At 40.7% G+C, this 14,921-nt stretch overlaps 1 protein-coding gene across 4 annotated transcripts in view; it reads left to right on the top strand.

Annotated features, from left to right (window-relative positions):
- Positions 1-11,559, top strand: part of RDX (radixin) — a 102,192-nt gene extending 90,633 nt beyond the window's left edge. For 2 of the 4 annotated variants that reach the window (XM_060304021.1, XM_030836545.3), the window contains 2 exons: positions 8,108-8,205; positions 11,173-11,559. In XM_060304021.1, coding sequence (XP_060160004.1) covers positions 8,108-8,205; positions 11,173-11,185 — 111 coding nt within the window. In that variant the 3' untranslated portion in view covers positions 11,186-11,559. Of the gene's footprint in view, positions 1-8,107; positions 8,206-10,937 lie in introns of all 4 variants that reach the window. The other 2 variants (XM_060304020.1, XM_030836535.3) reach the window with 1 other exon arrangement.
- The last annotated feature ends 3,362 nt before the right edge of the window (positions 11,560-14,921 follow it).

Genomic DNA, 14,921 nt, shown 5'->3' with positions numbered 1-14,921 from the left:
CCCAAGATCATCTGATTCCTTGTCACTCTCAGACCTCATCTGCTGATTTCCGCTTTTCTCACTGAATTGAGGTCAACTGGCTTCCTTGTTATTCTCTAAACTAGCCAGTGTTCCTGTTACGTCATCCTGGAATGCCTTTTCTCCCCAGGTATTTTTATGATGCACTTCCTTGCCACTTCCAGGATTTTGCTTAAATGTCACCTCAATGTGGCCTTCCCTTACTACCCTATTTAAAATTACACTTTCCCCAGTATTCCCTACCCATGTCTCTTAATTATTTTTCTTTATAGCACTTACTATCCAACACACTATATATATTTTTAATATTTTAATATATATATATTTTAATATTTTTTTACCTATTTGTATTGTTTATTATCTGTCTTTTCCCACTGGAGTGTAAGCTTCATGAGGGCAGGAATTTTGCTGTTTTGTGCAATGAAATGTGCTCAGTGCCTCGAGCAATGCCTGGTGCATGATAGAGCTCAAAATTTTTTGTTAAATGAATAAGTGGGTGAATTCTGGGAGCTCAGAGGAAGGCATCCAGTCTTGGTGGAAGGCTTCCTGGAGGAGATGACTCCTAAGCCAAGCCTTTAAGAATGAGTTATTCTTAATGGTGGGAGGGCGTGAGGGGCAAAGATAGGAGGGCTATCCAGATAGTGGGAGCTATGTATGTAAATACCTTCAGGCACAAAAAGACTTGGAGCGTGCTGGAACTGCCTGTTTGTACTGAGAAAGTATAAACTCTGAGATTCAAAAGGTGGTGCTATGAAACACTGGGGAATCATGAGGGGAAGCAGGTGTGGATGTGCCTGTGATGCTTTTTTGGACAAGTTTGGAATGCTGATGGAACGTCATAAGAGTTCCCAAAGAGAAAGTGTAAGGAAAGAACAGCTAGTACAGAGCCCTGGTGAGCACCAACATTTAAGGGCTGGCCAAAGCAAGAAGAGTACGTTCAGGAGAGAGCTGCAGAAACACAACAGGGCAGAGTTAAACGTCCTGGGTGACCACCAAAGCCATAGGAAACAGGTCTGTTACAATGTTTCAATGTACACTGGCTTTGGCAGTAAGAAAATCATTGAAGAGAGCAATTGCTTTGGAGTTAACACTAGTTTTTTGCTTAGCTTAACTGTATAGTATCTTCTGGGAAGTGTTTTCCACAAACACAGAACAGGAAAGTGCTCTTTCTCGTAGTGTCCTCCGTCAGCTCCAGATGTCTGAAGCTGACACTGGCATGAACCCCACCCCACAGCCCTGCTCCAGTCCATGAAATTTTACCTAGTAAGTGAAAATCTGTATGCATGTTTACCTTTTAGGGGTGCACCATGTAGTATTTGAATGATTTAATCCATTCAAATAATTTCATTCACTAAGCATTTGTTAAGTACTTGAAGTTAGGTCCTGAGGATTCATAAATAATTTTTAAAAACTTTCATAGTCTAGAGGAAGAAACGAAGAGTTAAGATATAGTGTGACAGACAAGTAGACAAGAGATACATACAAAGATCTGGGGAACAGCAGACCCCTTGCTAACATCTCCAAGGATGTAGAGGTTATTGCAATTGTCAGCATTTATCTCAGGAACACGTACAATTTTCCCCCAGCTTCCCTTTAGGGCTGAGGGAACATCTCAGTGGATGTCCAATGGTGGTCTCAATGCTGGTTTGCACAGGGGTTCCAGGAAAAAATCATACCTTAGGAGTCATTTCCAGTGCTAGAACCAGGGGTGTCAGCTATGTAAGCAGAGGCTGATGGAAGTCTGGGCCTAAAGCCAGCTCTAGAGTTGAGCAGGGTATAGTAGGACTGCCTTGGGCTGTGGGTTAGGAAAGTCCACTTATAACTTGGGCTACTTCTAGGTACCTCAGGATAGGTAAAAATGGGTTTTGTGTATGTTCTGGAGCTACTAAGGAAATTTTGGTAGGAGGAGTCCTTGCATTTATTCATCCAAATATTTTAGTGCCTAGTACCTTCCAGGTACTGTGTACCTACTAATCATTAAGAATATAATAGTGAAGAAGACTAGATCCTTATTAATGGACTTACTTTCTATGGTAAGTCATGAAACACATGCAGAATAATTTAAAAGTTGTGAATCGTATTAGATTGAATCATGTAAAATTGCTAATATTCAACCATCTTTGACCTATAAAAGCAGCAAATTTGTATCAATGCTGTGAAAGAAACAAGGGACTGAGTTGGGGAAAATAGGATGATAATCGGGGATAGGAAGGTCGGAAAAAGTCTCTGTGAGGAACTGGCATATAAGTTGCCACCTGAAAAAAGAGAAGCCTAGCTTTTTAAATTTAAATCAAGATGGCAAATGCAAATGCCCAGAAGGATCAAATGAGCACACTGGGCCTGGTGGGGGAATCTTCCCGCCGGGTCTAAAGAGGGCGGCAGCTCCTCAAAGCAGTGCTATTTTGATTTTCCAAGATAAGCCAGCAAACAGCTTTTTTAAAAAAGCATCCAAAGAATAATGCTTTAAATATTTAAGTAGAAATGTAATTTTATGTGAAATCTCTCAAATTTTACACGTCAGCTATTTAAAAAATTTTAGATAATGTTTTGCAAGCCAAACAATATATCTGCTCTCTTGGAAGTGGCCCACTAGACACCAGTTTACAAGATTTGCTTTAAAGCATTCCAGGTAGAGAGAACAGCATATGCAAAGACCTTGAGGCAAGAAAGGGCTTACTGGTTCAAGGAACTGGAAGGAGGGCAGTATGTCCAGAGCTAAGTGAGCCCAGGGGAGAGTTGTTTGTGAGATGAAGTTGGAAAGGAGCCAAATCTCAAGGAGCTCACACAAGCATAGTGGCAGAAGTGGAGGGACAGACATAAAAATTTAGTGTGTACCAGATAAGCGTGCACCTTGGGACCTCACCTGTGCCTGGAGGAAGGGACACACTTTCCTAATCTGTACAAAAATGTCATAAATGCTGCAGGTGTCCTTGGAGGTAGGTGCACTATCCCATTTTAGAGTTCAGTAACCTGCCCAAAGACCACCAGAGTGGCAGAGTCTGCATTTGGGTTTGGGTTTCTTTGAATTGAAATCTTCCCCCCACACTTTTTTAGAAACTACAAAACGCCAACTTTGCGATTGAGACATGTTTACATGACGGTGCCCTTCAGAGGATTTTCTTGTCTGCATAACTTAAAGTGAATGTATTCATTAGTTTAGAGGCCAAAGAAGAATGCTCTAAATATTATGTTGAATACAGAGTAACAGTGACCTGGAGATCAAACCCCATCAAATTGGGGACCAGACTTATTCCACTGTTTGATGTGGGCTAGTAACGCCAACCTCTGAAGAGTTTAGTGCTCTCATTTTCAAGAAAAGGTGGGTATAGCTTAAAGATTTGAAGTTGAAATATACAGTTTATACCTGTGGGGGTGAGAAAGCATCCTTTTCTTTTTACTGAGTGTTAAAGCCCTCGAAATCAAATGAAGGGTCTGTGCTCAAGGGATCTTAGAAATCTAGAAAAAAATGCAATTTGAGAAGTGAAGATGGATATGTATAGAAATAGGCTGTTTGAGCTAGTTAATAGATGTTAAATAAAATATTTCAGAAATTTGGTGAGCAGGACTTCAGTGATAAGAACTGAACTTGGTCTAGAAAAAATTCAAGAGGTTGAGGATCAGATTGCCTGGAGAGTTTCAGCCTGGGACAGAGCCAGGGAGGAAGGTGGCCACAGCTTGAGGCCTGAGAAATAAGTCACAGTGCAGCCTTGAGACAGGCTCACAGTTTAAGTGAAACACCTGAGGAAATGCCTGTGGAGGAGATTGCTAAACTAGTTTACAGAACTAAACGTGATGGAGTATTTCATTAAAATTCACCAGTCATTTTTTTTGTCACATTACAATATTGAAGACAGAGAGAAAGTAGCATAATTAACAACTTTCTCCAGATGCTCTGTGTGGGTTATTTGATTTACCTTGTAGATAAAAATGGTTCTGCTTTGACTTTCCTAAGAATTCTTTTAAACTATTAGATTTTTGCCTGTGGAATTAAAAGGAAAATTGTACATTTAAGAGGAAATCACTATGATTATATTTTGCTTCAAGGTTAGTAGATTGTAATTACTGAATAAAGTAGGAGTTGGCAAACTTTTTCTCTAAAGGTAGGTCCAGATATTAAATATTTTAAGCTTTGCATGCCAAATAGTTTCTGTCACAAGTACACAGCCCTGCTGTTTTGGCACAAGAGCAGCCATGGGCGTATGTAAGTGAAGGAGCCTGGCTGCCTGCCTTCCAGTAAAACTTCATTCATGGACACTGAAATCCGACTTTCATACAATTTTATTTTATTTTTTATTTTTTCATACAGTTTTATATGTCATAAAATTATCTTCTTTTAATTTTTAAATCATGGTCTTTACAAAAACAGATGGGGAGCTGGATTTGGTCCATGAGCCATAGTTTGCTGACCTCTGAATTAAAGGATTTTAAAAACAGTTACGTTCTTCCAAGGGCCAGCAGTGTGGCTTTCTCAGCTGTCTAGATTGTTTATTTCATGGTACAGGGGTCTTATTTTGTAGTAATGAAGAGATTTCCCTACACATTTGAGAAACTTCTAGCAGTGGTTCTCAAACTAGCATATATCATTATCACGTGCAGACTTTGTTAAAATGCAGATTGCAGGGCTCCTCCTGAAGTTTCTGATTCAGTAAGTCTACATGGTGCCTAGGAACTTGGATTTTTAACAGGTGAGGCTAATGCTGCTGTTCTGGGACCACACTTTGAGAATCACTTTTAGAGATGAGGGTGTCAGACACGGTGGGAATAATACAGTTGCTTCTTTTACTCAGTGTCCTTGGAGTAGCTATTGACTTCTCTACCTAGACGATTTGAGACCTTCAAAATTCTAATGGTTCAAAGACCAAAGATAATTGGAACAAAATTTATAACTTCCCTGTCTATTGTAGTATTTTTCCTCCATCAATTTCTGAAAGTTTTAAACATTTACAAACTAGAGATTGTTTTACAACAGTGTCTAGGAGAAATATAAAGAAATCTGTTATTATATATAGTATATATTCTTATGTAGTATTATACATGTAAATATATATATAAGTACTCATGCATCCGTTTTAAAATAGTACATTGCTGGTAACTTAGGCATTCTGTATTCCTTCTCTATCATGTCTCCCTCTTCTTTGATTTTAACTGTTTGTATCCACAATATAATGTCTCCTTTTGCATGCCTGTGAACTTTACCTACTTTACATACATGCGCACACACACATCCATTTTGATGAATATAGCTGTGGTTCATTCATTTTCGCTGCTGTGAGGGTGTCTGTTTTATGAATGCACTATAATTTATCCACTCCCCTGATAATGGACACTTGGATTGTTTCTAGTATTTTTTATTTTACAAACAATATAGCCTGAAATCTTCTTGAACATATTTCCTAGTAGTGTGAGCAACAGTATCTCTACCTAGAGAGGGGAATTGTTCAGTTACAGGGGCATTTCAACTTTTCTGTGTAACCAGCAACTTGTTTTCCAAAGGAAGGTTATACCCACACTGACTTCAACACACTTGAATATCACTAACTTTTTTAACTTTCTGCCAATTTGATAGGTTTAAAATGTGCTTTTAGTTTGCATTGTCTTGATTACTAATATAGTTCAGAATTTTTCTTAAATTTATGGGCCTTTCATGTCTCCTCTTTGAAGTGACTTCTTTTTTCCTGTTTTCTTTAAAAGTTTCTCCACCTTGTTTTGATAGAAATGTATTAATAGATTAATTTGGAAAAAAATTATATCTGTACAATATTTAAGTATTCCTAGTCATGAATATGTAATATCTCTCCATTTAGTTATGTCTTCCTTAATACTTCTCAGTAAAGTTTAAATTTTTCCATTTAGATCATCTATTTCTTTTGTTAGATTTATTATTAAGCATCTTATTTTTACTATCTTTTTAGTACTTAATTTTAAAACTATTGGTGGCTGGTATATAAAAATGAAGTTGATTTTTGTTTGCTGACCTTATATTCAAGAACCTTGCTCAATTCTTATTTTTTCTCATAATTTGTGAAGCCTTTTGGGCTTTCTACATAAATAGTCATCTACACTTAATACAGTTCTTTGTCTTCTCAATCCATATAACTTCTTTTCCTTATCTTACTGAGTTGATTTGACTAAAGCTTTCAGTACAATGTTGAACATAAGTGCACCTCATTTCTGATTTAACAAGAATGCTTCTAACGTGTGCCATGACATGTTTGCTGTTTTGACAGATGACCTTTATCGGGTTAATGAAACTTCCTTTTATATATATATATACACCTGTTTTTCTAAGAGTTTTTTTAAAAATCAAAAGGGTGTTTAAAATGTATCAAATGCAAATTCTGTGTATATTGTGATAATATGTGTATGCTTTTTTGTCTGTTAACATATTGAATTAATAGATATTTCTAATATTAAACCAAGTTTCGTTCCTGGGATAACTTGATATGATGTATGTCCTAACCTGTGGTTTGGCACTCCACGAACACTGAGTCACCTGTATTGTGAATATCCTGCCCCTCTGATTTGTATGTATCTTCCACTCACCGCCCCTCCAACAAGGGTTGCTGTTTTCTAGAGGTATTTTAATTTCATGGCGCCACCTGGTGGCAAACTTTCAACATTTCTGATGATGTCTCTTTGCTACCTTTCTCTTAGGCAACTGCATGTAGTTTCCTCTGTTATCACTGTAACCCCTCATTTAACTTTATTTTCTCTCTTATACCTTAATATTTATTCACTTTACTCCCCCATCCTCCTTTCTCTTGCTCCTCCAAATATTTTTCAGTATACTCATGCCAATCATTCTCTTTTCCGTCCTTTTTCTTCTCTCTCCCCTTTTGTTCCTTTATGGGTACTGCAAATCTACCTCAATTATGGTTAAGAATGATGAGAATAGTGCTGGTTACTAGGGTAAAAGATACAGCAATACATTTTAAAATGACAATTGGTACAATAAAGTGCCAGCTCTGCTAACCTTCAAAGGCCTTGAAAATACTTAAAATTCTTTTTAAAGTGTTCTTAAATTCAAGTACTACTTAATCACCTTCTAATTAATTCTGCCCATTTAACATCAAAGTTCACTATTAAGGAAAAATTATAAAACTGCTTTGTTTCAGTGTTCCTTTATCAAAATGTGAGGGTTCTGCTGTATTTTGCTGCAAGACTCAGTTTTTCATTATGCATTAAACTGCTTGGAAACCAAACTGATCATCTATAACATGGTTTCCATAGGAAACAGCCCACCACAGATGCCCTTTTGATGTGTAACACATTTATAAGATAGAGATTACCATTTCCAATTGCTTAACTCTCAAGCATAGAAAATACTGTAAACAATATTCTCCCCAGTCAGAAAACTAACACATGTATAAGCTTCATTGGTTTAGCAATTTCTTTTTGGAGTTAATTGTGACTTTTGTCTTTGGTGTCTCTAAGGGCTATGTCTGAGAATGGCAGGTGAGTCAGCTGAAGAAGACAGAACAGAGAAAGTAGGGCTGAAATTGATCTCTTTAGCCGCTGCAGTGCTAACATGGCTGCAGGGGAGGTGGTTTTGATTGTGTGTTTGTCTTACTCACCCTAGTCTTAGTAGGCAGGTACAGTATATTGAGCCATTGCTTATTCATAGATAGCAAGTGTTGATTTTAAAGTAGGCACCAGGAAGTATTTTGGTACCTAAGTCTGGTTGGTGCCTGAAAGATATTTTAATCAAGAGAGAACCTCAAAATATAAAATCTGATCTTCAGCATTACTCTAATACTTAAAAAGATTTTGATGGCTTTGAGATCTGGTAGTCTTATGAAAATGACTAGTTTGTGCAGAGCTGCTGCAACTATTAGAATTCTAGCATCTTTTCAAAAGGGAGATTTAAAGTTATTCTTATTTCCACATTGTAATAGTAGAGATTCAAAAGTGATTGAAAAAGAAAAGTTAGAGGTTAAAGATTAGGAAGGAGATTACTTTGGCAATTTGGTTACGTAGAAGGCTCTACATAATGCAAGGTGACAAGGGTGCTTCTGGCTTCTGTACTACAGTATTTGGCTTCCTTCTGTGTTCTAAACGCTTTCTAACCTTTTGATGTCTTTTTTAAAAGGTGGGGACCCAAACTGTATGCATTGTTCCAGATGCGTTCTTGCCAAAGCAGTATAAAGCAAATGTAACAGTTAGGAAGAAGGCTCCCTCCCTCACTGGGTAAGTACAGCTGGCAGCCTTGACCAGGGCTAGCCCACCTTCCCATTAGACCTGCCATACCCTCTCCACTGCAAAAATGCTGGCGGGACCCCGTAAAACCTGAATCTGTTAATCCACAGCCCAGAGCCTTTCATCTAGTGAAATGCCAGTCAAAAGAGCTGACCCAGAGCCAGCCCTACCATTACAGCACCTAATCCCACCCCGTCCAGATTTTTTTTCAGTTGTTTGCATCTCTTTGGCTCTTTGCCAATCAAGAACACTGAGGTCAGATAGAGTTTATTAAAATGAAATTTTACCTATAATCTTGGTGAGCTGATTAGACACGCTGCTTTAGACTGTTTGCTTACCTTTGTGAAAGAACCCCCTTGATGTAGAGTATTATAGTGCAAGCTCACACATATGACACTTGTGTGCTGCTAGAAGGTTTTTTTTTCTTATTTAAAAAAATGTTCAGATCTACTTAAAAATGAAGTGCCATACCTATATATTAAGTAGAAAAATCCAGAATTGGTTCGTAAGCCAGGTTAGTATTATGCATTGATCTCAATTTGGAAATATTTAAAAATCGTTGATCAACGTGATTATCATGATAAGAGGTTGTTTCAAAGTTCTTTAATTGATTTTTTGACCCATCCCATTTCTAAATAAAACTACAGCCATGTGGTTTATCTTGTAGATCTTGAATGGTACATTTGAGTTCCCCCAACTTGCTGATTAAACCTCCCACAATTCTATAAACCAATCTCTAGCTATATGGGAATATATTTTAGATAACACTTTAAAATGTGGAATAACTCTGTTATAACAATATTATTTTTTAGGTTCTTTTCATGTGACGTAGAAAAATGGTGATATATGTTCACTTAGGCTGGGGAACTTTTAGAAATGATTTGCTTCTTTGGCCTTGACTTTATTTCTGTATTTCTTTATTTTCTAATCCCAAACTTCCAATACTTCCCTGCCCACCCCCCCTCGCCCTTGGCAACCACAAGTCTGTTCTCTATGTCTGTGAGTCTGTTTCTGTTTTGTAGATAGGTTCATTCGTATCATATTTTAGATTCCACATATAAATGATGTCATATGGTATTTGTCTTTCTCTGTCTGACTTGACTTCACTTAGTATGATAATCTCTAGGTCCATCCATGTTGCTGCAAATGGCATTATTGCATTCTTTTTAATGACCTTGACTTTTGGATTGCTGTGAAACGAGTTTAAGGTCATGCAAGAATCTCTGACATTCCATGACATCACCAAAATATTTTCATTGTTTCAAAATCCACTTGAAGTCCTTGTGACACATCCATCATTGTTTGCTTTCACTGGTTTTGAAAGGGGTGTTTGTGACTCCATAGAATCCAGTTAATCTTATTCTTGATATTTGAGCTAAAATCCTTGGTTAAAACATGTTCTTAATGATCCATAGATTGCCACAAACAATACTGTTCTTAGCTATTCATCTTTAAATCATTTCTTCCAGTGCAGGCATTTATGTAACTCTTTCTATTTTGTTTGCTGATTGGTAAGATCCTTCCAACTGAAATTTGCCTGATGTTTTGCAATTTTTCCTCATTGATTTTCACCCTTTAGTGTTTTTGCTTTTTAGAGCAAATCCTTTGAGTGAGTTTGACTCTGTTGTTGCCATCAGAAGTAGGAAAAGAAATTTTCTGCATGACTTACCAGAAAAGTCAAGATCAAATGACAGAGGTTTTGAATTGTCCAAAGATGAATTTATTAAAGGATCAAGGGAGTTGGCAATCGCTGCATCCTTCAGCTTGAAAAGTCACATAGTTGACAGCCTCAGAAGAACAGCTGGGCCCCCCCTCCTTAGTTGATTGTAGTGTTATTGACCGAAGAAAAAAGACAGGAACTTTTGACAGTTTTCCGGTCCTACTCCCACTGTCCTGAGGGTTTCTCCATCAGAATCCTCACCCTCTTGCTTGTGATTGGGCAGGCCCGTGGGATTATGGTGGCGAGGAATTACAAGGATAGCCATGGACGAACTGCAGCTGGCTGGTTTCTTCAGGGATAGAATACCCTACAGCCTCGGGTGTCAGGCTGTATCCAAATCATGAATCAACCCCAAAGGCCTCTGGTTGTCTGGTGCATCCAGACCCACAGGCTTCTTGCTCTCAACCTTCAGGCCTTGTCATTTCTCTGAGGTGCTAGGCTGATTTTAGCTTAGGAGGCTGAGTTAGACCTGATCTGATGACCTTCTTTCCTACACCCTGGGGTCGGGGGGTTGAGGGGGAAGTAGCCTGAGGTGGGTAAGACAGAGCTGGTGTAAATAAGGTGACCAATCCCTTGGGGACACCTGCCTCACAGGCTGCTTACTTCTCTTGTGATTCACGTCACAAAGGCTTATAAGACTGACATGAAGGGGAGTATGTTTATACCATGATCTCATATCCACATCATGATTCTGGATCTGAGCATTGCAATACCTACCATGTTAGATTCCTTTTGAGACCAAAAATAGTTTTAGCAAGGCTGAGGTCAGAGTGTAGAACCTGTGGAACCACCTTTGTTTTGGTGCAATTTGTACGTCATCGTGTTTCCTTGGTGACATTCCATCCCCCTTCATAATTCAGTAGTAAACTCTTGTCTTGGCTACATGTTACTGGAAAGGTGATCAGGGTCGTGCCCTTTTCAACCCTATAATGGTAATATTTAAAAGTTCAGTTTTCTTCTTTCTTGCCTAACTTTCCTGTTCACTTTCTGTGTCTTCACGCAGGTCCCTGGCATCTGACGCACATGGCGAGCTTTAGGATAAGGTCGTACTAAGACATGCCTGATGTTCTGAATGTCTGTATCCCCCAAAGTCCATAATCTCAGCTGAAACCCGATGGATGAATGTTCCCTCAATCAGGGCTCTTGTTGGTGGTTCTTTCCACACCTCGGTCGACTGTTGGTTTTCCCTTTCTTGCTATTCTGTCTCTCTCCTCACCTCTCTCGATTGCCTTTCCTAGGGACAGACCTTAGAGAGACGGGCCAGGACGTGGGAACTCGGCACTGCACCTGGCAGTCCTCAGCCAGCATCCTCTGCATCCTGTCTTCAAGGTACCATCCCCGCAACAGATGCCTGAAGGCCCAGGCTTCTGAGAACCCACTTGTTTTCTGCATGACTAGCTTGTAAAGAGGGATATGCGGAGAGAATTTCCAAGAACTTTCCACTTAAAAAAAATGTATGTGACTTATTTTGGGCTTCGAACTGAGAGCAAAATCAGTGGTATGCAGCTCTGTTTCCTGGAACACATCTGTGGCATCTGGAGAAATTGTTGCAATACTCCCTTTCCTGTCTGGGCTGTTTGTATAACTGTATATATAAATGTAGCAATAAATATATTCTAACATCAGCCTGGGGCATTTAGTTTCCGCTTGATTCTGCACACCGATGGTAGGCAGTGAATATCACATGCTCGAGGAATTGCCCTACTGACCAGCGGGCTTGCCTGCCCCTTCTCAGTTTCTCATCTTCTCTGATTTCACAAAGTGTTAGCTTGGAATTGGCCAGTGTTTGGAGAAAGAAGGTTGAGGGGTGCGGTGGCAGAGCTGGGACATGAAGCCACATTATTAATTCACTAGGTTGCACTATTCCTGACGCTCCGAGGTGGCTTGAATGTCTGAGGACTGAAGCTTAGAGGATTGGGTGACAATTTGCAACAGGAGTCAGCTATTTTATAGTCACTCTTAAATCCTTCAGGAATGTATTGTGCTTGGATTATATGACAGGTACTCACCTGCCAGTCACAAAGTTACCCCTTAAAGATTTTCGGAAAAACCACACAAAATATGCCAACATGATATTGAATTTTCCATCTGTCCCTGATGTCTTTCGAGGGCACTAAGTAAGTCTGGTTGTTTTAGAAACAGTGCCCTTCTAAAGTGGACACATAAGCAAATAAACTTTTTAAATGCTGTTTGTCTACTATCAAGAAATATTTGTTCCCAAACTGCTCTCATAATTTATTTGAAATCTTTGCTTATCAGGCATTTTTATAACTTAAAAGATAACCACACAACTTCGTGTGATTCTTATCAAATTGCTGTTTGCCAGGCCTCTCCTCGATTATAAGCGGCAGGTGTGTAGAACCATTCAGCCCTAAGGCCTGGGGATGCAGTGGAGCCAGAAGCTGGTGTCCTGTGGCCAAGGTTCACAGGCAGCACCCGAAAGACTGCGTGTTATGTATTACTACAGACTGGAAGTGCTTGAGGAAATCATCTTGTTGGGGTCCTTGAACCACTGGTCAGGTAACTGTCTGAACAATCATGCCAGGTGTGTTCTTTCACCTTTTAGCAGATCCGTCAGAGAACCTGAGGCTCAAGGTCAACAGGTAAAGAAGGCACAGCGTGGGCTGCTGCCGCCACAGCAAATTCCCATGTGCTACCACCGTACAGACCTCTTCCACACACAGACTGGTCTGGCCCGGACTGGTAATACAGGGGGAAACTATTAAAAAAGAGACAGGACATGGGCTTCCCTGGTGGCACAGTGGTTGAGAGTCTGCCTGCCGATGCAGGGGACGCGGGTTCGTGCCCCGGTCCGGGAAGATCCCACATGCTGCGGAGCGGCTGGGCCCGTGAGCCATGGCCGCTGAGCCTGCGCGTCCGGAGCCTGTGCTCCGCAATGGGAGAGGCCACAGCAGTGAGAAGACCGCGTCCCACACACACACACAAAAAGGACAGATTATCAGTTGCTTCTGGTTATAGTGCGATTATATAAACATAATTATAGATAATGCCGTATAACCAGCAGTTCATAAGCTTGTTCCTGGAGCTGTGGAGGGTTGAGGGTTTTCAGCCAGTGGGTGTCAAGCCTGGGCATGGGTCGTGACTGAGACCCTGGATAGGTCACTTCAATGCCCTGGGCCTTTGACGCGTCTGCCGGAAAATGAGGTGTTTGGACTAAATGATTTCTAAGATCCTTTCTGTTCTTTGAGTCTCCTCCTTTGGAAAGGGAAGGGAGTTAGCCTACTTTCAATGCTAAAGAGAAAGGTCATGGGATGGCATAGATGGGCAGCTGAGAGGCAGAGGGGAGTTATGAAGATCGCTTATTTTCAGGTAACAAGAAATGCATGAAGATAACGACAAGTTAAAGCACCATTTTCGTCGCACCCCTTCTGAGGAAACATGTTTAGCTATCACTTCCCATGGGAGAGGAAACTGGCTGGATTTCTTCCTGGGCTTTCTTTTGCGCTGGGCAGAAAGGCTGCTGTCTACACTGCGTGCTGGGACGGACAGGTGGGGACTTGAAGCCTCAGAACCAGAAGCCACTTTTCTTCAGGAGCTGCTCACACCCACCAGGCCCTTGTGAACTGCTGGACTTCAGTCCTGGTCAAGCGAAGCTGACAGGGGTGTAGCCACCCAAAGGGAGAAAAGCTGATCTCTTCCAGTCATGAATAATCCACATCCACTCTTAGGAGCGCATTGGTGGGCAGACACTACTCTTTAGCACAACACTCCCGTCCTCTTGGCCCCCTCGGCCCCCTCCTTCCTTTCCAGGCAGGTGGGACGGATTGCTTGAGCAGTGAGTTTGGAGAGGAGCCATGTACCCAGTCCTGTTCTCTGTCCACAGGAAGCACACATGACTGTCAGCTCCTCCATGCCCTAGTTCTGCTGAGGCAGGCCCGGGCTCCCACAGGAGAGGGGTGGCTGTCTCATTTGGGATTCGATATTAGGGAGTCCAGTTGCCGTAGGCATAAGCCTAGATTCCCAGCATTAGCTTCATCAATGATAAAGGTGATCTTGTGGGCTTCACCTGCTCATTCTTTTGCTTTAATTCTGAATTGATTTCACCCAGTGCTTTTTACTTTAAACTTTATGAGCGTGATTATCGTCCGGAGGGTTTGTGAAACCACAGATGCTGGCCCCACCCCCAGAGTGTCTGATTCTCAGGTCAGGGGTGGCGCCCAAAGACGTGCACCTCTCCCAAGTACACAGGTGAGGCTGCTGGACCGGGGACCACACTTACAGACCTAGGGGGCGCCAGAATGGGAGAAGGAGTTCTGTTTACTGGTCCTGTTAAACCCTAGAACTGAATGTTCTCAAGGCTATCTGGGTCAGCCGGGCGCCCTTCACTCAACTGGGGCCAGCAAACACTCTTGGGTCTGTATGAGTAATTCTCGCAAATCAGTGTCATCTTCTAGCCCACAGCCTTGGGCAGGAACAAATGGTTATGGATTATACTCATTTCTGTTCTAAGTAAAACACAAGATGATTCAATGCCAGCCATAAATCAGCCCTGAAATGCGGATTTAAAAACAGAATCCAAGATGTGTGTGTGGTTCTCCTTTGATAAAACCTTGCAGAGTGCCGTGCACAAATCAGCATTTAACTGGGACTTCTTGTTAATGCTGAAGCTACTGCATTGAAAAAACTTTTCATTGAAATATAAAGTAAAAACATTTGCAGTTTAGTGGACAGTGTGAAGAATCTTCACAAAGTGAATGCATTAGTGGAATCAGCACAAGACCAGAAAGAGAACATTTCTTCCCTCCAGAGACCCTTGTGCTTCTCTGTTACTAGATGCTCCTCCAAGGGTAAGTGCTGTCTTGAATTCTAACAGGAGAGCTACGTTTTACTACTATGTTCTTTATATAAACGCAGTCATTCTGCTCATACTCTTCAGTGAATGGTTTCTTTTACTCAACAGACTCATGGATTCTTAAAAATCACATGCGTCCAGTGTGCCTTGTTGCTTACCTCTCGGCACTTCACT

Source organism: Globicephala melas, chromosome 8, assembly GCF_963455315.2.
Source record: "Globicephala melas chromosome 8, mGloMel1.2, whole genome shotgun sequence".
NCBI classification, from domain to species: domain Eukaryota; kingdom Metazoa; phylum Chordata; class Mammalia; order Artiodactyla; family Delphinidae; genus Globicephala; species Globicephala melas.
Note: the sequence above shows the minus strand (reverse complement) of the source record. Positions and strands in the feature narration are given on the sequence as shown.